The sequence below is a fragment of the Budorcas taxicolor genome, chromosome 21 (assembly GCF_023091745.1).
Source record: "Budorcas taxicolor isolate Tak-1 chromosome 21, Takin1.1, whole genome shotgun sequence".
Taxonomy (NCBI): Eukaryota; Metazoa; Chordata; class Mammalia; order Artiodactyla; family Bovidae; genus Budorcas; species Budorcas taxicolor.
This window is the reverse complement of record NC_068930.1, coordinates 22,402,377-22,427,201: the sequence shown is the minus strand read 5'-3', so window position 1 is coordinate 22,427,201 and position 24,825 is coordinate 22,402,377. Positions and strand designations below refer to the sequence as shown.

The 24,825-nt window shown below is 50.6% G+C and overlaps 1 protein-coding gene across 1 annotated transcript; it reads right to left on the bottom strand.

Annotated features, from left to right (window-relative positions):
* Nucleotides 1–300: 300 nt before the first annotated feature.
* Nucleotides 301–21,395, bottom strand: LOC128066991 (liprin-alpha-4-like). Its single transcript, XM_052660117.1, has 15 exons — nt 21,279–21,395; nt 20,083–20,184; nt 19,442–19,612; nt 18,868–18,883; nt 18,428–18,476; nt 17,614–17,716; nt 17,189–17,392; nt 15,142–15,288; nt 13,633–13,749; nt 12,318–12,425; nt 8,347–8,570; nt 6,339–6,567; nt 4,253–4,282; nt 1,486–1,628; nt 301–637 (listed from the first exon to the last, which is right to left on the bottom strand). The coding sequence occupies exons 1-15, from the start codon at nt 21,393–21,395 to the stop codon at nt 301–303; spliced, it is 2,097 nt and encodes a 698-aa protein (XP_052516077.1).
* Between the last annotated feature and the right edge of the window lie 3,430 nt (nt 21,396–24,825).

Below are 24,825 nucleotides of genomic sequence, written 5' to 3'. Positions count from 1 at the left end.
GGGGCATGGGCAGAACCCCTCATGAGCCCCTGGGGATGGGGAAAGTGGCAGGAAGGAGGGGATGCTGTTCCTTGTGGGGTGCCCACAGATTGTACCTCACTCCTCTCTGATGAGCACTTAGGCCGTTTCCAAACACTTGTCACTGTTCTGGAGGAAACAGTCATTGCCCGGCTCCTACTCAACCCATTTCGTAGAATACGTTTCTCATTGGAGTAAGCATCTGCTTTACTCATTCCATGCTCCATTCATCCACCCATCCAGCCAGCCATCTGTTCATCCACCCGTCCACCCATCTACTCATCAACTGATCTGATCATCTCGGACCCTAGAGAAGACAGACGCCTCCTCCGCTCCTCCCAGGAGGACACCCAGCGTGAGTGACAGCAGCCTCGTGGGGACAGTGGGGGAGACACAGAAGGGACATACACGCAGACCCTCCTCCCTCTGAACGGTGAAGCACCCACCTGGTCCTAACGCCTCCTTGCTGGTGTGTCCAGGCCGGCCCTTTCCCTTCTTGCCAAACCAACGACCGATGGAGGACTTGATGCCCTTCTTCTTTGGGGCTTTCTGCAGCGAGTCCTGGCTGCTGTTTCTGTTGCTGGGGTTGCTCCCGAGACCGTCCTGAGAGCCTGTCGCGCTTCGGGGAGAGAAAATGACCTTTAACTGGCACCCTTGTACAAACACACACCCCTCCATAAGACCTACTGATAGAACCGGACACCTAGCAACACCCACGCCTCAACCTCGCAGCAGATAGTGGAGTCTCCTTCACCAACCACACTCCACACGAGCGATGCAGGAAGCCACAACCAATGGCCCCAGGAAGCTGAGATTCTCTGACTGGAGCCCTCCCCCAAGGAGGGAGGTCTTCACTCCAGACGAGCTGGTGCAGAAGGCACCCTGACCCTCCCTCAGGGTCTCTGCTCGGCAGGTGACGACGCTCCCAGAGAAGGCGAGCTCCCCAGTTCTGGGCAGTTCCCCCCGCCTCCTGCAGGGTGACCGTCCTCAGCCGTGGCAGGAGAGCGACGGTCACTGTGCAGGGCTGCTGGGCAGGTGACCGCATGTGCCCTCCATCGAGTGCTGCCTGGCTCACGACGGGAGCTCAGCAGGTGGGGGTCTGAATGAGGACAGTGTCAGTCACAGGAGGGGACAGACAGTCTCCTGAGAGGAGACCCCTGAGGAAAAGGGAGGGACCCTCAAGAGCAAAGCCGAGAGGCACGGAGCCGTGACCATCAGGAACGCGCCCCAGGCCTGGCAGACCTCTAGCTAGAGCAGGAAGAGACCTCCCACAGGAGTCAACACGTAGAGACAGATGTTCTCTAAAATCACTGAGGTCACTGAGCTCTTCTACCCCAGCACCTGAAGTTCACCACTAAACACAGGCACCGAATCCAGTGGGATTCCTTTACAACCATCCTTGCAACTCTTTCAAGACAAGAGGCACAGGGCTCCTGAAACTGACGATGAGGCGAGCAGGCCCCTTACTTGCGGGCGTCCCTGATATCCTCATCGCTGGCTGTGCGCAGTGAGCCCGTGATCCGGTCCAGCCGAAAGGACCGCAGCGAGGCGGAGGTCGAGGTTTCACATTTGATGGTGTCATCTTCTACCTCTTCCTGTATGGCTGGCAGCTGAGGGAGTGAGGTAAGTGTAAAATTGGCTAACAATAGACTGTGTCGAAAAAGGCAATCACACAGGCTTTACATTATAACCAGAAACTTACTTGAAAATATATTAGCAATGCTATCCGCCAAGTACAAAAAATGCCTTGTTCTAGCTTAATGCCATCTTAAAGGACTGTTTGTTCAAGAGAAGCGGGGCCGTGGAGCAGCGAGAGCACCCCACTGACTGCCGAGACCATGGACAGGAGCCTCCCTGCAGCCGGGCTCTGCACTCCCTGAAATCCAGTGAACAGATGGCCCTGCCAGGCAGGACAGCAGAGCCACCCCAGCACCGAGAACCCTGCATGGCATGAACTGCCCTGATGAAAGGACTGCTCATCGCCAGATGCTGCTCAGAAGCACCACTAGCAAGAGTAAGAAACCTCTCAGCAAAGCCGTCCAGACCTTTCGATTTGAAGGAGGAAAGGAAACAGCTTGTACCACCACCCAAGATCATCTGTAGTGATGATGCAGGTTACTGAGCCCAGGACAACAAGTGAAACACAGAAAAGGTACCTAAGCCCTCCATGCGACCACCATGTGTCTGGCTTGTATTTCTCAGTAACATACAGACCGGGGGCTACACACTGAAGTGCTTACACCCAGTTTGAGTGTCATTTGCTCCCTGGGGTTTACATGAAGCTCTCCTAGGTCTTCACTAAGAAATAATCTTGTATCAACCTAGAGGGGTGGGATGGGGAGGGAGATGGGAGGGAGGTTCGAAAGGGAAGGGATGCATGTGTACCTATGGATGGTTCATGTTGAGGTTTGACAGAAAAGAACAAAATTCTGTAAAGCAATTATCCTTCCATTAAAAAATAAACTAATTTAAAAAAGGAAAAAGATGATCTCGCCTGGACTCCCAGCTCTTCCGCTAGTCCTGGGTCTGAAGATAGGAAAGACACTGGTGGCAACAGTGTGGGGAACAGATGAACCACTCGGGGTCCAGACAGGTCTCACTTATACATTTGGGTGTGTGGTTAAGCAGGGGAGGTTTGAGGAAACATGCATGGCAAGTATTTTTATAAACAATGAGTGTGTTGTTTTAACCAACTAACCAGTCCTTTTTTAATGGGATTCTGTAAAGAATACTGGTCCCGTGCAGCCCCACAGGAGCTTGGTGACAACAAAGTGACTTAGTGCAAAATACAGCTGAACTCATTTAACAGCAGCTGGATAAACTGGGCACCCTCCCCTGACCTCTACCAAGAAACCTCAGACAACAGAAGGCTACAAAGGCTAGAAATTATCCACATGGAACTGAACAGGGATCAATCTCAAATTCAAGTTAAAATAAGCACTTATAAAAATCAGAAAACAACAAAGAACAGAGCAGGGAAGTGACACACCTGGGTTGACTATGGACTCAGTGGAGACAAACACCTGCCTTAGAGTCAGGGACCACGGCCAGCCCCTTCCCCCGGGCCTCCTCCTAAGGAAGGCTCTGGGTCCGCAGCCTGGCCGCCCTCCCCCAGGATGGGAGCCGCCCCACTGGTGCCCACATGACTAGGATGGGCAGTGCCGTGTCCTCACTTACCAGGAGGGCAAAGCAGGCCACAGAGCGGACGAGCGGCACTCCCAGGGCACCAACCCCAGGGTGATGGCGCTGCTCTGCTGTGCCCAGCAGAAGGGCTCCCGGGCACTGAGCTGCCTGAACTGGAGCACGGCTGCCCGAGTCCTGCAGGAAGGCCCCAGGAGTGCTCCATCGGCGGGCTGGGAGTGGGAGAGGGACAAGGAAGGCCAGCCCTCGGGGCACTGGACTCCAACAACAGGGGCTCAACCAAGTGACCAAACGGGAGAGGCAGCGAGCTCCCTCCTGATGCTCCCTCCATCAGGGATGCCGTGATGGACACGAGAGCCTCTGGAGCAAAGCGGGCTGGACGGCACCACAGGAAGTGTCCAGGCTCTGATCAGACCAGTCCGAACCACACTGCTGGGTGTGGGGGCCTGGGCACGGTGCTCGGCCTCTCTAAGCCTCAGTGTCCCTGTCTGCTGAATGGGGATAACAGCAGCCTGGACCTCACCTGGCATCTGCGGGATTAGATGACAGACTCGGAAAGCACTCGACACGGTGCCTGGCGCACAGAGTCTCCTGCACACTGCTACCCACTGTCATTAAATTGACTTCCCCCAAATCTAACTTCTATGGCTCTGATTCAGTCATTTGTTTAAAAAAAAACTCTAAGCGGAAATTCCACGGTGGTCCAGATGTTAGGACTTGGCACTTTCACTGCCCGGACACTGGTCTGATCCCTGGTTGGGGAATTAAGATCCCATAAGCTGTGCAGCATGGCCAAAAAATAAGTAAAGAAAAATTTTAAAATAATAAATAATACTATCTCTATTATAAATAAGCATGAGATGATTAGAAGGCAAACAAGTGGGAGATAGGCACACTGTTACAATTGTCCCAACAAATGACCTATTTCCAACAGAACCATCAGCACCCAGTGGTGGGTGAGTTTCATTACTTCCATGAAAATGTCAATTATTCACCAGTACATAACCACACAGTGTTCATTCATGTAAAATGATAAGGACTCTCTAATACTTCACAGAGAAACAGAGGCATGCTAAATTACTAAATAGTTTACCTTTCGACAATGCTTCCTTAAATCACTAGGCTGATAGATGCATGCAAAGAAATGAAGAGAAACCAGATATCTTGCGACTTTGAAGCTAAAAATTCAAGAATCAGTACAGACAAACACAGTATAGCAAAAATGATGGCAAACATATAAGTGAGATGAACATTTAGAGAACATGTAACTGGAAACAGAACATTTCTTTTGACCACAGAAATTAAATAAGCTATTCAAGATTTACTAGAGAAACACTATAAATTATTACTCAGGAAGATACAGTTCTATTACAACATCATGATCTATTAAAGCACAGCATTCTGTACAATAAAGGCCCCTAACAGTTGTCTATGCTCAGCCAAACTTCTCTATAAGTTAGTTTCTCTTCATAAAAAACATGTTATACTTTAAAATAGTAATTTAACTGATGAGGAAGTTACCATAATACCTATTTGAACACTGAACAAATCGAACCATCTATTGGACATGAACATAAAATGCTTACCTAGAATTTGATTTAAAAGTTCTCAAAATAAATGTATTAAAGCAGGTTCCCGGTGAAAATATGTAAGAAAGAAAGCTAGCATAATAGCAGGTGCAGTCTTTATATTTTGTTAACCATACAAGATGCTTTTTTAAAGAGTCTAATAGAGACATTCACTGTGCAAAAGCTGATGAGATTTATAGTCTTAAAAACAAGCACCAACACAGAAAGGATATTGTGTCAAAAGTCCATTAACTCTACACTTAAGAAGATCATTTCTTTAGGTAAGGATAATCTCATTTATGAATGACACATGATATGCGGTTTAGGATCCATCTACATTATGCTTGTAACTGCATAGTGATACGCTAATTCAAACTTACTGCTATGGGGAAAAACACCATTTGATGAGACATGAAGACAAAGCACAAACCCGACTAAGGGGACGCCTGCTGTGGACCACAGCACTGCTATGACCAGAGCAGGTGGGAGGACGGGGAAGGGGAGATGGATGGGTCAACGGCAGCCTCGGGGGCGAGGCGGGGCAGTGGTGGGAAGCTGGGGTCTGGATTGACAACCGCTGAGCAGACAACAGGATGAGCCAGGAAATCAAAACCAATGATGAAAGCAGACACACCGTCAGAGAACTCCAACAGCAGGACAAAATATACAGAACTGTTCTTTTACAAACACTCGGAAAGAAATCAATCGTGAAACTACAGAGAAATCGTCAAAGAATTTTAAATATCAACTAATTAAGCCAACGAAGCAAATTATAAAAACAGTGTCTCCAAAGACCACAAAATGGACTAGTTACCACTTCACATGCCGCTAAATGATTCACAGTTAATTTAATTATATGCCGACTAACAATGCAGCTAACACGAAACGGGTGGTAACCAAAAAAAAGTGAAAATACAAGTGCAGTTACAAAGCAGAGTGTTGTAAACATGAGTTCATGGGGTAAACAGCAATGCACTCGCAAAACCTAAGCTAAACATGGAAGAAAGCTGGAACATGTGCTTTAGAGCCGCACACTCTGTCACCAAAAGCCCTAGGTCGTCATCCCGTTTTCAGACTCGGAAGAGTGAGGAAGCCAGACTTCTTCACTAGAGCCCTGGGGCACCGGGCTTTGAACCTGGTTTCACACGCAGAGCTGGCCTGAGCGTGCGGCCAGGCGCATCAGCCAGCAGACCAGTTGAGATTCCTAAGCCAGGGGTCCAAATATCAAGACTCATTTGTCGCTGTGTGATTATGGAATGATTTCGCTCAGTCGCGTCCGACTCTTTGTGGCCCCATGGACAGTGGCCGACCAGGCTTCGCGGTCCATGGGATTTTCCAGGCAAGAATACTGGAGTGGGCTGCCATTTCCTTCTCCAGAGGATCTTCCCAACCCAGGGATCGAACCCGGCTCTCCTGCATTGCACACAGACGCTTTACCGTCTGAGGCACTAGGGAAGCCCGATTCAAGACTAGGCCGTTTTAAAAATCTTAGACCTCTGAGCGTAGCAAACGTACCTGATTTTCTTCTGGGTAAAAAGAGAAAAAACAAACAAACAAAAGAAAACCAGTGTGCTCGGGGAGGGACGCGGCAGGGAGGAGGCAGACACATACCAGAGTCATGAAGCCCAGCTTGTCTTCTCGCTCAGGGCTGGGCTGCCTCCTTTCGGGCATGGAGCGCCCTCTGCTGGGCGGGAAGGAGCCGGCATGCGAGGAGGCGGGATCCAGGTTGAGGGAGTCCGAGGATTTAAAGCGCCGAAGGTTGCTGAAGCTCTCACTGCCCACCCTGCTCTCAATCCCCTCCGCCCGCTGATCCGTGTTCTCCTTGTCTTTTTGTTTCAACCTAAAACAGAATAAAATCATCACCTGCCTTTGTCAGCAGAGGAACATGTCTGGACAGCGAATTTGGGCTTGCATTCTGTGTCACGATCAGCAAATTCCAGGAAGACTTGCTCAATTAACATCTCAGCAAAAAGGTTCAGCTTTCCCTCTTTGGAATAGTCTCAAACTTACAATAACTTATCATTGAGTCTTACAAAGTGGCCCCTCATCATTCACGTTTGATTTGACTTATTTACTCTAACATTCTGATGGGGCCTGGGTGCTGACTCTCCCTGTGAGGAGATACCTGAAGCTGACCACCTTCACCTTCCCTGCTCTCAGGGCAGAGATGCACGTCAGTGCCTCAGATCTTTTCCACTGGGAATCCGGAACTCCGTATAACCAAAACAGCGATTCACGAGCAAGCTGGAGTTTCTAAACACGTCTCCAGACCAGCTGAAGTGCTGAGTTGCACTTTTCATTTTGTTTTAAGCTTGTGTATGTGCAAATGCATCACTTGATGAAGTTCTCCACCAGCTTTGTGTGAGTTTCTGGATTCAGGTCAATGTGCTGCCTTAACCTAGAATTCACAGTTACTGCTCTTCTCCCCTAATATGTCATGGATGATTTTATATACAGATTAAATGCATGATTATGCAAATAAAATGATTTTCCAATTAAAATACAAGATTCTTACAGGTAGTAAACTCTCCAGTTTCACTTCTACTTATACATCTTGAAAGTTTTTCACTGTTGACAAGTTGATGGACAGAATTTACCATTTACATCAAGTCAACTTATTGCATAAGGAAAAATCATTTTTACCTGACAACTTGCTCTAAAAATAAAAATATTAATACAGAAGTGTTCCCAATTTCCTATGGGGATGAGGAAAGACAATCTTTCTGAGCTTGTCTGTGCTCAAACACGGCCCACAAAGCAGTCTGTCTCAGCGTCAAAAGTACAGGCGGCACCATCTGCGTTTGCTGGTTGTGCCATTCACCCGTGCCTTTTCCCCGAGCCCCCTGCACTCGACCGGCAGGAACGGGCACCTCGCCAGGGGTGACGGGATGAGAACAATCTGAGCAGCAGCTCTGCCCCGTCCTGTGCAGGGTCACCGGCCTGCGGCCACTCTGAACGTGGACTCGGGACAGGAGGCACAGCTGTGCGTGTGTGGCACCAGGCAGGCCTCGGGGCCCCAGCCACCCGGCTGCACCCAGACCCAGGGCCCCCTGCTCACCACGAGGCGGGCCTTTGGGTTCTATCCTGTTTTGTAAACTGTTCTAACTGCCAAGACTGGGTCTAAAGAAAACATTTTAAATATACTGATGAGATGAGAAAAACTCAAACACATGTCCTTGGATCACTGTCTTACAACAAGCCAATCTTCACAATGTATTAAGTTCAAAAGGAAAATGCAGATCTGAGTGGGAATTTGCCAAGCCCAGAACCCCAGCTTTTCTGTTCCAGGTGGCTTTTCACCAGAACGTAGAAGGCTCCGAGGGACACACGAGGGCGAACCCTCAGTGCTGGAGGGTACACGGGCCACAGGGGACACCGCCTTGGCACCTCACCCACCTTGGGGCCCAGAGCTGAGCGGGGGACACCCCACAACGCCCCCCCACAGAGTGCTGACACCACACTGTGGACAGAATGCCCTGGCTGACTGAGCTCTATAATCAAGGGCAATCTCAGAACTGAACGTCAGTTTTCTTACTACGGAACACTCAGACTTCTCTAAGCAGAAAACAGCTCCTCAGAGAAGCTGAGTCTACGGAGAGCTGGGCTCAGGCGCACCCACCAGATTTCTTCGTTGATCTTGTCCAGCTGCTCCTGAATCCTCATGGCCAGAGTCTCGGCATCGGCCTGGCCGCTGGGCGACAGCAGAGCAGGCGAGCTGAAGAGGGTGACCCCATCGCCCTCGCCGTCTGACACGCCCTCGTCACTCTTGAACACCTGGCCCACGTTGGCCAGCACGCTGGCTTGCTGCCCGCGCTCCTGGTCTTGATCTTTCAGGAGCTGCACCTGGGCACGAGAGGACCATTTCTCGTCAGCAACGTTCTTGGCACCTCAAGTCTATCAGGAACTGAACACAATTTTACATGGAAGCCCTGACTTTGGACAAATGGGCCCTGCTTATGAGACACTGCCATCTCTTAAGCGAGCAGTACTGAAGAAACGGCAGGAGGAGAATCCAGTTCCTAGATGGCCTGGTGACATTCAGGTCTCAGCGTGGACGGAAGGCAATCCTGTGAGGTTATTCACAAGGGTGGGCTGATGGAGTCAGAGATAAAAACCGAAAATTACAAAAATATATCCTTGCTTCCATCAGCCAGGCTGAAGGAAAATTAGAAAAAAAAAAAACCCTTCAGCTCCGCAGCCGCTGGGTCCACCCCACCGGTATCACTGGTACTAGTCCGCCGAGGAGTGCCGTCCTCGCGGGTTCCCAGCCCTCCGTTTTCCAGGCTGGTCTGAACACGCACAGACAGGAGTGAGCAGGGGCAGCCAGGGGCCGGGAGGGCCAGCCTCCCGTGGCTCTCCTCTCAGGGCACAGGCCCTCGGGCTGTTCTGGGGATGGCCCCGCACACCGCAAGGGCGCCTCTGTCATCTGAGACGCATGCAAGAGTGCCTGCTGGGCCCCGTGCCGCCCTCCCGCTCTCACACCTCACACCCTGCTCTCCGCAAATCTCCCCCCTGCCCCACTCTCACCCAGGTCCTGCCTTGTTTTCCCAGACATGACCTCAAAGCAACAGAGGGGCAGCCTCGAGCTGCTGGCTTGCCGGCTCCCTGTCCCGCGTGGCCAGTACCTTCGCTTTCTGTCTTCGTCACGACCCGCCCCCCCACCCCCGCCAGGGCTGGGCCACCCCTTTTCCTGGCTCCAGGACCACCTGCCATCATTCCTGCTCTGCTCTGGCGAACTAGCTGCCTATGGGTTCACCCCCATCAGCCCGATCAGCACATCCTCTCCATTCTCTCGCCTTAAAATCACACATTTTTGAACATTTTCATTCTGAGAAATTGTACTCTAAGTGTTCCACAGCAAATAGAAACACTCAGAACAATACTAACCCTTATAAACCATAATGAATAAGAAGTCACATCTCAGGTGTAGAAAAGCTTCTGGAGGAAACATGGCCAGCCATTGACGACAACGAAGTCTATAGAGAGAAGCTGGACTTGGGGTCGGGGTTCGGGTGGTGGGGGACAGGACTCACTCTATTGCCCTCGCTCCTCTCATTGCTTTAGACTGTCTCCATGGACCTCACATTCATTCCTGGGCATTGCTGACATTCATTCCTCTACACCCCACTTCACTTCCTCACGGGGTAAAACAAGTCAAACGGGCCAAGTTTCCGAGTCACTCGACTCAACCTGGCAGCTCTGTGCTGTCGGCCACGGCAGTCACTCGCCTTGTGCAGCACACTGAGGATGTGACGCAGGCCGGTGCAAAGCTCGATGTGGAAATCACACAGATTTCAAGACTCGCAGTGAAAAAAGCACGTGAAGCAGCCCGCTCATTTTTAGGGAATTTTAGACTGTGTATGTGGCTCATATTATCTTTCTGACGGACAGCACTGTCCACGTGACAGGCTCATGCTTTGTCTCAGCTTTCGGGTGAACCCAGAAAGGACTACTTAGAATTCGGAACCACACACAACGGCCACACGCTCTAAATCCGCCTATAATGCAAATCACATTCAATGTTCAAAACCAGAAATGCTATACACGTTACAGCAGTGGACTAGCCATAAGGAAAATGTAACTCCACTTCCGCGAAGCATCTGCAGTAACTGTAACAGTGAACCCAGCTCAGTTCAGCTCTTAACACATTTCTAAAGGATTTAGAGATTTAAGGACCTTGTCGTTTTGCATTTCTTCTAAATGCTTTTTTGCATTTTCAACTTCCCATAGGAGAGAATTCTGAAAAAGATACATACAGTGCTTTAGAGTCAATTCTTAACAGACGTTGCGTGGACTGCGGGATGGCTACTCTCCTGTCTGAAAGCATAAAGCACCTCGGGATGAGGGGCGGACCTCGCGCCCAGAGGGAAGTGTCGGCACGAAGCCGGATGACAACTGTTAACACTAACTTGTACACAGAAAAACTCCTCCTTCCCTGACTGATCTTCTAGATTCAAGGAGGCCAGGTCCCTGGGGTAAGTGAAACTGCTTTATACTTGCTTTCAGCTTTTGCAGTTCAGTGGTCACTCAGGAAACTGGGGCAGGTTTCACATGTAAAATTCAAACCTGAGACAAAACTATCCCCACCTCAGGGCCAGCCCACAGGTCAGGGTGAAGAGAGCTCTCTAGTGAGGTGTGGGTATCATCTTGGGTTTTGTGGGGGAAAAAATGTGCCGCAGAACTTGTAGTGACCATGGGTCTCTCTCAGACAAGCGTCACCCAAGCGCCGACCTCGGCGAAGGTTCTGGGCCTCGTCTTTAGGGCACTGGTGCAGCTGGGACAGGTTTCACCGAACCTCCACCAGACTGTTGCCCACTGAGCTGCTCTGATAGAGGTTCTCAGACATTTTCCAAAGCAAATAAAAAGAGAGATGGCTGGAGTTGGAATATGAGAATGCTTGCTTTTACTTACTTCAATCTTTTCTATCACATTATATAAAAGATCCTGAACTAAACTTACTGATTTGGCTGCATCGGGCCTTAGCTGCATCACGTGCGATTCCTTTCATGTGATTGCCACGTGGCACGTGGAATCTTAGCTCACCAACCAGGGATCGAACCTGCGTCCCTGACCTTGCAAGGCAGGCTCCCAGCCACTGGAATGCCAGCAAAGCCCCAGAAATAAACTGCTAAGAAAGAAATGAAGGGGTGAGCGTGGACCTAGAAGAATGTTCTAGCACAGCGGCTGGTAACATCGGGGCCACTGGTGATTCCGCCTCACTGATGCTTTCTGGAACGGTTGTGGGCACACATCTATGTCTGTTCCTTTACACACTGCCTGTGGATGCTGTCACGCTTATTGACTAGCATGAAGGCATAAGGCATCAGCATTCAAATATTTTTAAAGCAAAACAAAAGTTTACTTTGAATTGGCTTAGTCATAAACAGCATCCCAATCTCAACAGCCTCTGAGCAGCAGTTCTGAAAGTAAGGAAGTGCACCCCTGATCGGGAGACATTGAGCCCTCTGCTTAAGCAGAGAGGGAGCCTCACCGAGGTCTCATGATGGGAGTCAGAACCACAGCCCCCTGGGAGCCCACATGTGAGGCTCTGCACTCCAGGCCCAAGAACACAGCTATGGTGGGGACAGTACTGACCCCTGAGGCTGGACCTGGGATCCCCACTCCATTTCCTGGATGGTCGGTACCGCTGTGTGGCCAACCCTTCCGGGAAACCTCTCTCAGGGCTCTCTGATGCGAGCCTCCACCATCGCCCTTTCCTGGTGCGCCTTCTGTCGCAGCGCAACTTCGGTTCTCCTCCTGCCTAGGAGCAGCCATCCTACACACACACCCCACGTCTGGACCAGCAGTTTGGCATGTGGGACTCCAGCGCCACGTCCGAGGCAAGCACCTCCACACCTGGGCACCATGCCTTCCGTTTCACGGGCCTCGGGCTGGCTCCCTCAGGTTTGAGGGCCACTCGTAAGGTCCAACTCTATGCTGAGCAGCTCCCCGGCCTGGATGGTCAGAGCAACAAGCGTCCTCCTTGAGCGTGGGGATCCCTTGGCCCCTGCCCACCACCTAGGGGCGACCACATCTGGCCCTGCTCCCGAGGTTGGGTGCCTGGATCAGCAGACAGGGCCACACACGCACACTGGACGGCAGAGACAGGAGCGGCGGAGAAAGGCAGCGCCGGCCCCGCCCAGCCGCGTCTCCGGCCCACACGCCCCTCTCCTCCATGCTGCTGTGTCTCTCTCCCGCCTGTCGGCCGAGAACAGCGTCAGCTCCGCTCGCAACGACCCTGTCCTGACGGCACGCGGGCTGTGACTGCAGGGACGGCAAGCGGGCCATGCTCTGTGCGGACCACTGGCCCCGGGTTCGCGGGGGGCACACCCGCACGCCTGCTCACGCAGCCAGCGCGGCTTCGTGTGTGACACGTGGGTGACGGAGGGTGCTGGTGACCGGCTCGTGAGAGGAGAGGTGCTCCCCCTGGCCCCAGGCCCCTTCCTCAGACTGCCTGGGGCGAGCCAGCGCGGGCAGCAGGCAGTGGCAAGCACGGGACACACGAGGGCACACGTTCTTCCTTCCTAAGCTGGGAGGTAAGTTCGAACAGTTTCGCCTCCTTAGTGGCAGAGCTTCCGGAAGACAAAAGTTCAGACTACAAGGCCGACCGGGGACAGACAGCAAAGATGCCAGGGGAGAGAAGAAACCAGCCCTTGAGGGGAAGATCACAGGCAGAAGGGCGCCCCCTGGCGGCTGTTCGTGACCCTGCTCGGGGAGGGTTTGCGAGCACAGGACACCACCCGCCTCGGGAAACCAGCCGGCCCCTCAGGCGCTCCTTGAGCTCCAGGCAATGCTCCGACAGCCAGGCCAGCACAGGCCCGGCCGGCCTCTCCATGCCCAGCCAGTGCCCACCAGCAGTGCAAGGCAACACCTTTCCCACCAGAAGGACGGGGTGGCCGGCTGGCTCTGGGCACCATATCCCCAGCAGCGCCACGGCTCCTGGACGCGGCCTCTCACCCGTGGGCTCCCGGGGACTGCAAGCTGGGAGTGGGGCCCTGGGTCTGCACCGTGCCCCGCTGTGACTTATTCAACAATGTATGAATAAAGACTTAAAACTGTGTTCATGACAGAGCTATTTTGGCCATCTCTTAACGAGAATGGGATTTTTCTCGTTCTTTATCCTGCTAGGCTTTGAGTTGCTGACTGAACTCTGAGCAGCAGTGACTCGGAGCTGAAGCATCCTGCGGACACACAGAGCACAGGACAAAACTGGAGGGAAATTAACCTAGGGATGACACGGGAGCGGGGACTGTCCGACACTCAGGAAGCGCTCCCATCTCAGACGGGCAGCACGACCCCCGTGTCTGCGCTCCTTTGTGGACTGAGCAGCTCGGGGAGGGGCACGGTGGGACAACAAGGGAACAGGCCCTCCCCGTGCCAGTCCCCCGGGGACCAAGAGCAGCACCTTGGAGAGTGCAGCTCCCCGCTGAGCCAGCTCAGCCACCACTTCTGTCAGCATCTGCTGCAGCTTCTGCTCTGCCAGCTCCAGGCACAGCTGCAGCTGTCGGTCTTTATCCTCCTCCTACAAAGGGAGAGCAGAACATCAAAATGGGCCAAGTGGTGCAGCCTCTGCCATTGTTAGTAAGCTGAGACAAAACCTAAATGCGTGTGTCTACAGGATTAGTTCTGTTTCGGAAGCCGCGTCACGGTAATTTTTCTCTCAGTGTTCCTGGGCTTGGTCTCAGTGGGCAGAACACCTCCTGCCAGAGTATTTGCTCTTCCTAAACGTCTCCAAAGAAGTCTTTAAAAAAAAAAAGTTCTTATATATTACAGAAGATCAGGTTTCTGTAGAAGCTTATGCATTCCTATTGACAAGTTAAGGGTCAGTACTGACCCTTCTTAAAACATCACCAGAATCATCATTTGAAGGGAACCCTACCAACCCAGACGGCCATGGGCTTGTAAGCCAAAATATGGCTTTCATCTCCTCTGAAATACAGACCTGATCAGAGTGTGCCTGGGGAAATGCCAGTCAACTAATATTTGTAAATGCATGATGATTCTTTTAACAGATCTTCTTCCTCTGAAAACTTTCAGTGTAGAACATTTAGACAGATTCTTTTTGGAAAAAGAAAAAAAATGAAATGATCTATACGCTCGGGTTCCTGAGAGGTGAGCATTTATTTCTAAGCAGCTTTCTTATTTTTTCTATGTGTGTATTACTCTATGTAGATACATAAACAATAAGATGTGCTTTAAAACCCTCAGAAAACAACAGCATATGGTACGTAGTAGTTTCTGATCTGCCTTTTACAGCCATTATTTTGTATATCAGAATGCTCTTAATTAGCATTCCACATCATACATTTCAATGGCTTTCTAGTATTTTATTTTTGTAGTGGGGCCAATGATACACTTTGTCACACACCAGACTGACTCACTTTGTTTTGGAGAAGCCAGATTTGGTTTTCCTGATTAAATCCTGATTATGTGAGACCATACAGGAACAGGAACAAGTAAAGCTCACCAAACCACAGGAAGTACAAACCTTAATCAGACTGGAGCTCTAACCCTGCCTTTTGTCACAGTGACCCCACTTCCCAACAGGCAGCCAGCTGCTGTGAAGTTCCCTGCTGCTCTCTGCTCTTTCAGGAAAAATGCTAACAAGCCAACAGATTCAAGTCAAGTAAAACAAGAGTCAGGAGTGGAATTCCACAAAATGGTCAACCCAAATCCCAAATAATTCAAACCTCTAAGTTGCAGTCACCCTCAATTTTTAAAAAATGTATTTCCTTTCAGTACAGCTGATTTATCATGATGTACATCCACACTTTTGAACGCAGTATTTTAGGGTCATAAGAACTTTACACTGGGACTTCATTTCCAACATGGGAGTCACATGAAAAGGTCTTTACCTTCCTTCCTCAGTATTCACTACTACAGAAGTCAGACACAGTTCAGGAAAAGCCATTACCTGTTGATGCATAGAATCCTTATTTGCGATTTCATTTTCAAGTTTATCATCGAGGTTGTGCACAGAGATGGCTTTGCGCTGTGCAGCGAGGTAGCGTTTCTCAAGTGTAGTGATTCTCTTCTCCATGTCCTCCTTTTGGGCCATAGCCTACACCAGGCATTGCAGAGGAGAAAAGGTAAGTCATTATCATAGAATACTGCGATACAATTAAGAGTAAAAAAGCTGGACTAAATCCTAAGTTTCAAATCAAACATAAAATTAGCATCCTCAAAATTAAAGTCCTAGACATGGCAGTTTTCTGAGATGTGAGCAAAAACGCGCCTACCTCAAATGTCACATTTGCCACGATGGCACCCATCTGTCTTAATGTCTGTCTGGCCACTCGATTTACCAAGCTTCTTTTCTACATCATAAACCCAACCAGCAAACAAAAAGTACACTAAACTACTCTGTCATTGCAAGAATTCCAGGAGGGAAGGTATCTGGCATGAAATGAGGATCTCTGTCTCCACACTATACAGGCGGGCTTGACCCAGAACAGGGAGGGACCTTCAACAGATCCTACAGGGAGCTCCGAGGCTCATTTCCTCAGGTGAAAGTTGGTAAAATCTCATGCAATTTCCTCAAAATTCAATAAGAATATTAATGAGTAGAAACAGAAGTCACAGTGTTACACAACTGGGAGCAGCCTTCTCAAGCCTAGTTCTTCTCAAGCAGTTACACCACATGTAGGAAACGCTCAAACCAGGAGCAGAGCTTGCTGCCGATGCGACTCCTGTCCGCCGGCTCAAAATCCATTTCAGGTCCCTCCGTGCTCACTAAGTAACCGAGGTTGTCCTAACATTAAAAGTGCAAGGTCTTAAAAACGCTTTTTCCAGAATTCTCTGTGTATTAATCTCTGCCACCTAATCTCCTCCTGTTGCCAAAGAGTAGTGTGAACACGTTATACAAACGTGCAAATATTTCTGTTTTGAGTTCTCACACGGAATGACTCACACCGAGCTACTAAACCAGTACACCTGCTGTACCACATGTTGGAGGGGTGCACTCTGAGACGGTCTCATGGGGGAGGGGTGGGGCAGGGTGGGCACTGTCTGTCTGCACAGAGAGGAGAGGCGAGGCTCACGGGAGGAGGCCTGAGCCCCCAGCTCTCTTCTGTTTTCACAGTGACCGTTAGGGAGCTTCTCATAAATCACGACACCAGCAGACACGACCGCCAGAAACATCCTGATTCTGCATGGTTACACAGCACGGGCCTGAGGATCTGAGGGTGAGCAAACGCCACTCGACTTGTCTGACCGCTGGTATCACTGTCACACATCCTTTCAAGGAGCGGAACCTCAGAAAACTAGAGAAGATGGCCAGGCAAGCTGCCTCAGCAGAGCCCACACAGCATGTTCCCATCTCTCCGGGAGAATGGGCTCCACAGATGTTCAGACTCACCTGAGTGAATCAGAAGGAAATCTCAGCATCATCGGGAATATATTCAGCAGGCAGGTAGGGGGATGAACGGGGAGACTGGGGTTGACATATACACACTATTGATACTATGCATCAAGTCAGCAACGAGTGAGGACCTACTGAACAGCACAGGGCACTCTATCAGTGCTCTGTGGTGAAGTTAATGGGTAGGAAACCTAAAAACCAGGGAGATTTGTGTGTGTGTGTGTGTATATATACATATGATTGGTTCACATTGCTGTACAGCAGAAATTGACACAGCAGTGTAAAGCAACTCTACTCCAATAAATGAATGAGTGGATGAATGAATTTTTTAAAAAGGAACACACTAGGCCCCCTAGAACTTGTGGAAATGAGGAGTCCACACCCAGGGTGCAGCACAGCCATGTTGGTCCACTGCCAACGGGCCGCCTGGACCAGGCCTCTTCTAGCCCAGAGACCTCGATGCAGAGGCGGGAAGGCAGCCAGTGGCGGTCTCGCCAGTGCTCTGCTCTTGCTCACGCAGCCATGCCAAGGCTGAGATCACGGGGAGAACAAGGGACCCACATTCCGCCTCAGGACAACAGACACGTCCACTGTCACTCACTTCACGGACGTCCTGCTGTAATTTCACGTGTACTTCCTTAGACTTGAGGAGGTCCTTCCTGGCCGTGTCCAGGTCCTTCTCCAGCTCTGTTACGTGGGCAGAGAGGGCTGCCAGGCGGTCCTTCATCTCTCTCTGCTCCCGTGACTTCTTCTCGATGATTTCCTGGAGCTCGGTCACCTGAGCCAGGTCTTCGTCGCGGGTTCTCTAAGGGGGAAAGGAAACCTTAGACAGCCTGGTTTTGGGAGGGAGGGAACACAGCACTTCCGGGAAATCGGTGAAGTCAAAACTGCCTTCTGCGCTCTGGAGCTCACACGTCCCTTACGGCCACTCAGACCTACATGATGCATTGGTGAAAGGTCTCCACAGCCCCGCACAGACTGGATAGTAAGACGAGAACCAGACAGAGAGTGAGACTGAGGACATGCCTTTCCATTGGCGCTTGGCATGTTTTCTTGCTTGTGATTTACATCAAGCACTCTGTCCATTAGTATCTTTTTCGGGTTATTCTTCTCTTTAAGAATCATCAGCGAAAACCAAAACATTGAATCCGAATAAAGAAATAAGGAAAGACAGCAAAACTCCATTTGGAAAAACTCAACTCAAAACTGAAAATACAGCATAAAAAGAAAATACATGGTGACGCTATCCATCTCGAATAGAACCAGGTGATTCGAGTCAGAATTTGTCTCCTCCTGGACAAAGGGGTGCTTAAGAGATCCTGCAGCTCTGAGCCACAAGTCTAGTTTACTGGTCATTAAAATAACCCAGGTGGGCTGGTCCTCAATCAGAAAGATAAAGAACATCTGATGTCCACCACTACAGCCTTCATACTTTCTTAAAATGAAAGGATACAAATGACAAACCCTTGGACTGCAAGGAGATCCAACCAGTCCATTCTGAAGGAGATGAGGCCTGGGATTTCTTTGGAAGGAATGATGTGAAAGCTGAAACTCCAGTACTCTGGCCACCTCATGCGAAGAGTTGACTCATTGGAAAAGACTGATGCTGGGAGGGATTGGGGGCAGGAGGAGAAGGGGACGACCGAGGATGAGATGGCTGGATGGCATCACCGACTCGATGGACGTGAGTTTGAGTGAACGCCGGGAGATGGTGATGCACAGGGAGGCCTGGCGTGCTGCGATTCATGGGGTCGCAAAGAGTCGGACACGACTGAGTGACTGAACTGAACTGAACTGAACTGAACTAACTGAAATTACACGATGAATGATCCAACTTACCTTGTTATGTGTGGCACCTAATTCTTCTAACAAACTACACCTTTCAAGTGCTCCTCGTGTGTTGATGTGTGTATATACGTGAGTGCACTTCTTAGTGTATGCTGCTGCTGCTGCTAAGTCGCTCCAGTCGTGTCTGACTCTTTGCGACCCCATAGATGGCAGCCCACCAGGCTTCCCTGTCCCTGGGATTCTCCAGGCAAGAACAGTGGAGTGGGTTGCCATTTCCTTCTCCAGTGCATGAAAGGGACAAGTGAAAGTGAAGTCGCTCAGCAGTGTCCGACTCTTCGCGACCCCATGGACGGAAGCCTACCAGGCTCCTCCACCCATGGGATTTTCCAGGCAGGAGTACTGGAGTGGGTTGCCATTGTATACTCACCCTAATACGCGGCTACCCATGGGATTTTCCAGGCAGGAGTACTGGAGTGGGTTGCCATTGTATACTCACCCTAATACGCGGCTACTATAACAGAATACATTTAATGTATCTCATTGATCTTAACATCAAAAAATCTGCTTATTAACAGCTTTAAATTCTAAGTTTGAGAGGAAAAAAACTGTTTCCTAAAATAATTCTATTACTTAGTTTTTAGTTGCAAATTGATATACAGAATATAATAAATCTTGAGACATTTATACCAACTAATACTTTTTAACTGGCGGCTTCCCAGGTGGACCAATGGTAAAGAATCCACCTGCCAATGCAAGAGGGCAGGTTCAATCCTTGGGTCGGGAAGATCCCCTGGAGTAGAAGATGGCCACCCACTCCAGTATTCTTGCCTGGGAAGTCCCAGGAAAAGAGAAGCATGGTGGGCTACAGTCCACAGGGTCGCAAAGACTCGGACATGACTGAGCATGTATGCAGGCAACACTTTTTAACCATATAAAACTCTGACTTCTTACAGAAGAAAAGTATTTACAAGAATTCAAGAAGCTCAAAAGTCAACTAGTTACATAAATACGTGCATCGTCCACCTAACAAGGCTGCAAGTGTACAAATCCAGGATGGCCGGGTGGCTGGTACCTTCTTGTCCAGGGCCTTGTGGTGCTCAAAGAGTGACTTCAGCGCCTGGAGCACCTCCAGCTCGCTGGTCATGCCCTCTGGGGACTGCGCCTGCCACTTGCCCGCCGTCGTCTGGAGGGACGGTATATACTGGGAAACCAGGCACTCCAGGTGCTCCAGCAGCAGCTGCAGGGCAGGGCCAAAGGAGCACCGTCAACCTCATGCTTGAATTCAGGGCCGACAACCCCTCTCAGCCTCATGCTACAGCCGGAAACATGCTAAGGCAAGTCGGAATCCCGCCACTTCAGTCTAAAGTTAGAGTGGACTTCCCCAGTGGCCCAGTAGTTAAGACTCCACACTTCTGCAGGGGTCATGGGTTTTACTCCCTGGTCAGGGAACTAAGACCCCACACAAACTGTAGCATGGACAAAATTGTAGGTTAAGAGAACTCCCCCCTCAAATGTACGAAAATTATAGTAGCTCTCATCATAAATTTGAAGCAAAGTATGAGAACTCCAAACTGATCCACCCTGGTCTGCTCAGTGGGAAGATGTGAAAAATGACTTGAAAACCAGACAGAGTTTAAAGACAGCAACACGGAGCCCAGCGGTGACCCCGCGGGGCAAATGTCAACATGTGAGAATTCCCCTACTGACCATGATGTTATTCCTCTCTGCTTTCAGCAGAGCTATTTCTTCTTCTCTTGCAAGAAGCTGTTCCCGGCATATATTGAGTTCTTCCGTAGATGTTGCCAACTCCTAGAAAACAGTGAAATGAGTAAGTAACTAAATGCAAACACAAATTAAAAAGAGAGCGAGACTCTCAAGACTGACCCTGTCAAGTCTCTCCAGGCTCCACACAAAGGGTCTCCCTGCCCCTCCAGAGAAGAGGGGGTCCACTGACCCCAGGACCACACAGACCACCACAACTCAGACCGGCCTTCAGCCTCCACCTCGACCTGGCAGGCATGCGGCAGGGGAGAACCCGGAATCCAAGCCTGTCTTCTCAAGACCCAGGGACGTCTGAGAAACTTCCCTAAACATAAACCTAACAACAAAGTGGATAAAGAGATTCTTAAACGACACACAGACAAGTGACCTAGAACCGCTGGGAAGAGTGAGGAAGAAAGGTAAGATCTACAAGGCCATCAGGCTTTGGAGTGTTCCTCTGGGAAAAAGGCTGATGGCACCCCAAGGCCATCTGTTAGCCTGACTCCACTGAAGTCACCCAGTCATTCAATAAACTGGAGAAAATGTTAAAGTCATGTTTTATGTATTTTATCACAATTTTCACGCACGCGGTGCCGTCCACGTGGTGAACTTGCTCAAACTGAACCACATGGAGTCTTTCATTCTTCTAGTTTTCTTTACACAAATAAAAAAATCCTGGGCTACATATCCCCTACTACATACTGAGTATTCAGCGCCTAGAACACTGCCCAACACTTGTTAAGAGGCATGTAGTAGACATGTGAAGCTATGAGGGTGTATGTTCTACACATAAGCAGCAGGTACCCGTCATTAAGATACTGGACACACTGTTCTGTGCTTTGTAAGATGGGAGAGGTTAAGGGGCTTAGCCTTTCTGCTTCAAGGACTGACTCTATAGCTCAATCCACGTGCCCCAGTGACTCCTCCAGACAGTGTTTCCCTTCTTGTGGGGCCCCCGCCCGTCCTCCACGCAGCCCCTGCACAACCACTTACAAGGTCAACCTGCTGGGGTCGATCTTGCCCAGAAGACCAAAACGCCCTGGCCGGCAGGGCCCACAGCCATGCTAACAAAATGAAACACAGCTCCAACGCTTCGCCGCGTGAAGGCCAATCCGACGGGCCCAGCCCCCGGCTGCTCTCACCTCAGGCCGCTCTGCTTCCAGGACTTGGGCCGAGGCCAAGTTCTTCCTTGTCTTGGCCTTTGCCTTGGGGATGCAGCACTGGAAAAGCGCCCACAGGCGGGCCCTCCTGCGACCCATCCTCGCGGATGGGGGCAGCCCCCCACTCAGGGGCAACTGCTGTTTCACGGTTCGATACCTCAGCACCCGAGCGATCACCACCGATCTCACACTACGACCACCACTATTCACACTACGATCACCGCTCTCACACACACTGCTCTCACACACCACTCTCACACACTACTCTCACACACGACACTCTCACACACCACTCTCAGACACACTGCTCTCACACTAGGACCACCGCTCTCACACCACGACCATCAGCGCTGCTGTCTCTAGAAGAAATGGCACGAAGGCTCTGCCTCCAGCACGTCTCCCAGGAGCCTGGCACCTGGAACCCACTGGGTCATAAGGGGCTCCATGGTAACAGGGGGGCTGGGCTCAGGCCCACCATCAAGGGTGCAGAGAGGGGGGAGGGGCTGCCCAAAAGATGACAGATGAGTGTGGGCTGCAGGAGAAGGAAGGCTGTGCCCCACAGCTCAGGCCCACCACCAAACATGACCCTGCAAGGATACTGGTTCACAGTCGAACCAAATAGTAGCAACTGCTTCAGAAACCACCACCACTAGGAATGAGCACGTCTTCTAAGTGGGCTTCTGCTTCCTCTAGCACCCAAACAAGCCTCCAGGGAGGCTACTGAAAGGGCACCACTGAACTCAAGGGTGTCCCCGGAACCCACCCGGGTGACAAGGACTCACCGCACTAGCTGCCCCTCGCTCACCCTGAGCTCCGTCCTCCCTGACTGACTCCCTCACTCGAGCTCAGCAAGGGCTTGACCAACCTCGCTCTAGGCACTTAAAATGAATTCACAGTGGGTACAGGGCTTCGGTCAATCTGCTGCGAACTCGCCCTCTTCACTTTGACCCTGGGCTGCCAGACAACTCTGCCCCGTGGGGGCTGCACGGTGGAGGTTCAGGGGTGTCCCTGCCTTGAGCCGCGACAGCCAGCGCCTCCCAGACCCCGCCAGGTGCTGCCCCTCCCTCCACGCCCGAGTCTCCCACCCCCTCTCCTGGCCCCACTCCCAGCCTCGCGGCTCTCCACTCGCCAGGGCACAGGCCATACGGCTCCTGGCTCAGCCGGGGCCTCTGCTGTCACTTGAGGACCTCCGTCCCCCGGGGGCTTGAGGCCCCATATCCACCCATCTCAGCAGTTACAGACTCTGCAAGATACAGAGTACGGTTTGGGCTCCCGCCCGCAGTTCACCCTGAACACATTCTCTTTTTGTCGCTTTATCTGCGAGAGTTCTCTGAGATGTCTTTCGAAAACCTCAACTGTTGCTTTCAAAAAGACTGTAAAATCACTGTGCTCAACTTTAAGGATAAAATCTTCATTTTCAACCTTCAAGTGAAACTGGAGAGAAGAGTCAAAGCAGTCATTTTTTCACACTGAAAAAGAAAACCCACACCTGACCACATCACAGAATACAGTTCACGCAGCCCCTTCCTCCTCAGCCTTCTCCTCCACTGCCAGCCGCCTGTCATCACAAAGCCTGCCCTGGGCCGGCAGGGGCAAGGGAAGAGGGCAGACTGGCTCCTCTGTCCCCAGGCCGCATGGGCCGCTTGCCCCACCTTCTTCCCAAGTTCAAGGGGCACTGAAACAGCCCAGGCAAGCAGGGGATTCTGATCAGAAACACAACCGTGGGTAATGAGCAAGGGCCCCTGGTTCTTGTTTACCCCAGTACCAAAGATGATCAATATAATTACTGTGAATTTTACATGTGGCTTCAGATGAGAGAAGACACCCGGGGCTTCCCCACTACCAGTTATAGATGCAAGCAGCTTGTGGGTCAGCCTACCAAGAGCTAGAGAAGCTAAATACTTTTCAAAAGAGGTCCTTAGGCAGCCACAATCCAAGATTTCAAACAAAAGCCCAGTGAGGGAGCTGGAGACTGAGAGGGCCGCTCCTTCCCTCGGGGCATCAGAACAAAGCTGACTCTGGGAAGAAAAGGCAGGGAAAAAGTCAAGCAGAGGGGCCTGGCTAACAGCTCTGGACACTTCCTTGGGCTGGGAAGACAAAAATCCAACCACAGGCCTGACAAGTCAGTCCGGATGGTAGAGACTAAGCTCCTCAAGAAACGGGAGGCACAGAAAACATACCCAGCACTCTGCCCAAACCGGCTGAGCACTGAGTATCAATCACCTTGTGGTGCTCGGGAGACAGACGGTGGGCTTCAGGACCGGCCGAGAAGGGAGGGGGCCATGGGAGGCACCCCAAGCTTCCAGATGGAGATGCTGGAGGGCTCCTCCCTGGGGTCAGGGGGGGAAGGTGGGTGAAGGCTGCTGAGACTCAGCTTACAAAGACACCCCAGCCTCAGGTCACTCAGACCCTGAGTGAACAGACAGCTCTGTCCTCACTAGAGGTCTACATCAGAGGAACCTCTGGAGAAGACAGCATCACCAGAAACTCTAGGGGTTTCCATAGATAATGTCCACCATGCAACCAAAAAAGCAAATACGGGTGTAACAACAAATAAGACCAAGAGAAAAAGAACGGAAACAGATCCAGAGGTATCTGATGTGTATCAGGATATCAGAGGTATGCTAGAGGAATCAGATGCAAACTTCACCAGTTCAAAAATATACTTGACAAAAGGAAAACTTTCTGAGACTCAAAACCGATTCTAGAACTTTCAAATAACAGTGACTGAATTGAAGAACTCAGGCTCTGGGCTTCACATCAAGTTGGATGTAGCTGAAGAGAGGATCAGTGAACTGAGGAATAGATCGGTTAAAATATATATATATGAGGGAAAAAAGTATAGAATATAGCGAAGGAACCCGTTGTTCAACTACATTGTGAAAAACTATAAATGGGGCCCCTCATGGTGGAGAAAAGACAGTCAGGGGAATAAGAAATGCCTCCAGGGCCTGAAACTAAAGAGCCTCTTAATGAAAGTGAAAGAGGAGAGTGAAAAGGCTGGCATAAAACTCAACATTCAAACAATGAAGATCATGGCAGCCCGCCCCATCACTTCATGGCAAATAAATGGGGAAACAACGGAAACAGTGACAGTCTTTATTTTCTTGGGCTCCAAAATAACTGCAGACGGTGAAATGAAAAGACGCTTGCTCCTTGGAAGGAAAGCTATGACAAACCTAGACAGCACATTAAAAAGCAGAGACATTCCTTTGCTGACAAAGGTTCATTCAGTCAAAGCTATGGTTTTTCCAGTAGTCATGTATGGATGTGAGAGCTGGCGCACGAAGAAGGCTGAACGCCAAAGAATCGATGCTTCTGACCTGTGGTGTTGGAAAAGACTCTTGAGAGCCCCGTGGACTGCAAGGAGATCCAACCAGTCAATCCTAAAGCAAATCAGTCCTGAATATTCATTGGAAAGACTGATGCTGAAGCTCCAATACTTTGGCCGCCTGATGCGAAGAACTGCCTCTTTGGAAAAGAACCTGATGCTGGGGAAGACTGAAGGCAGGAGGAGAAGGGGAAGACA

Bases quoted from the DNA above. Each gene is read 5' to 3' on its own strand.
- LOC128066991 (XM_052660117.1), bottom strand. From the start codon at position 21,395: ATGGGTCGCAGGAGGGCCCGCCTGTGGGCGCTTTTCCAGTGCTGCATC. The intron at 8,571-12,317 runs GTGCGTGTGTGG...TCTCGTGCCCAG, and splicing joins TCCTGTCTCTGCCGTCCAGT to GTGCAGCTCCTGAAAGATCA. The intron at 4,283-6,338 runs GTATGTGTCTGC...TGCATCTATCAG, and splicing joins AGCTGGGCTTCATGACTCTG to CCTAGTGATTTAAGGAAGCA.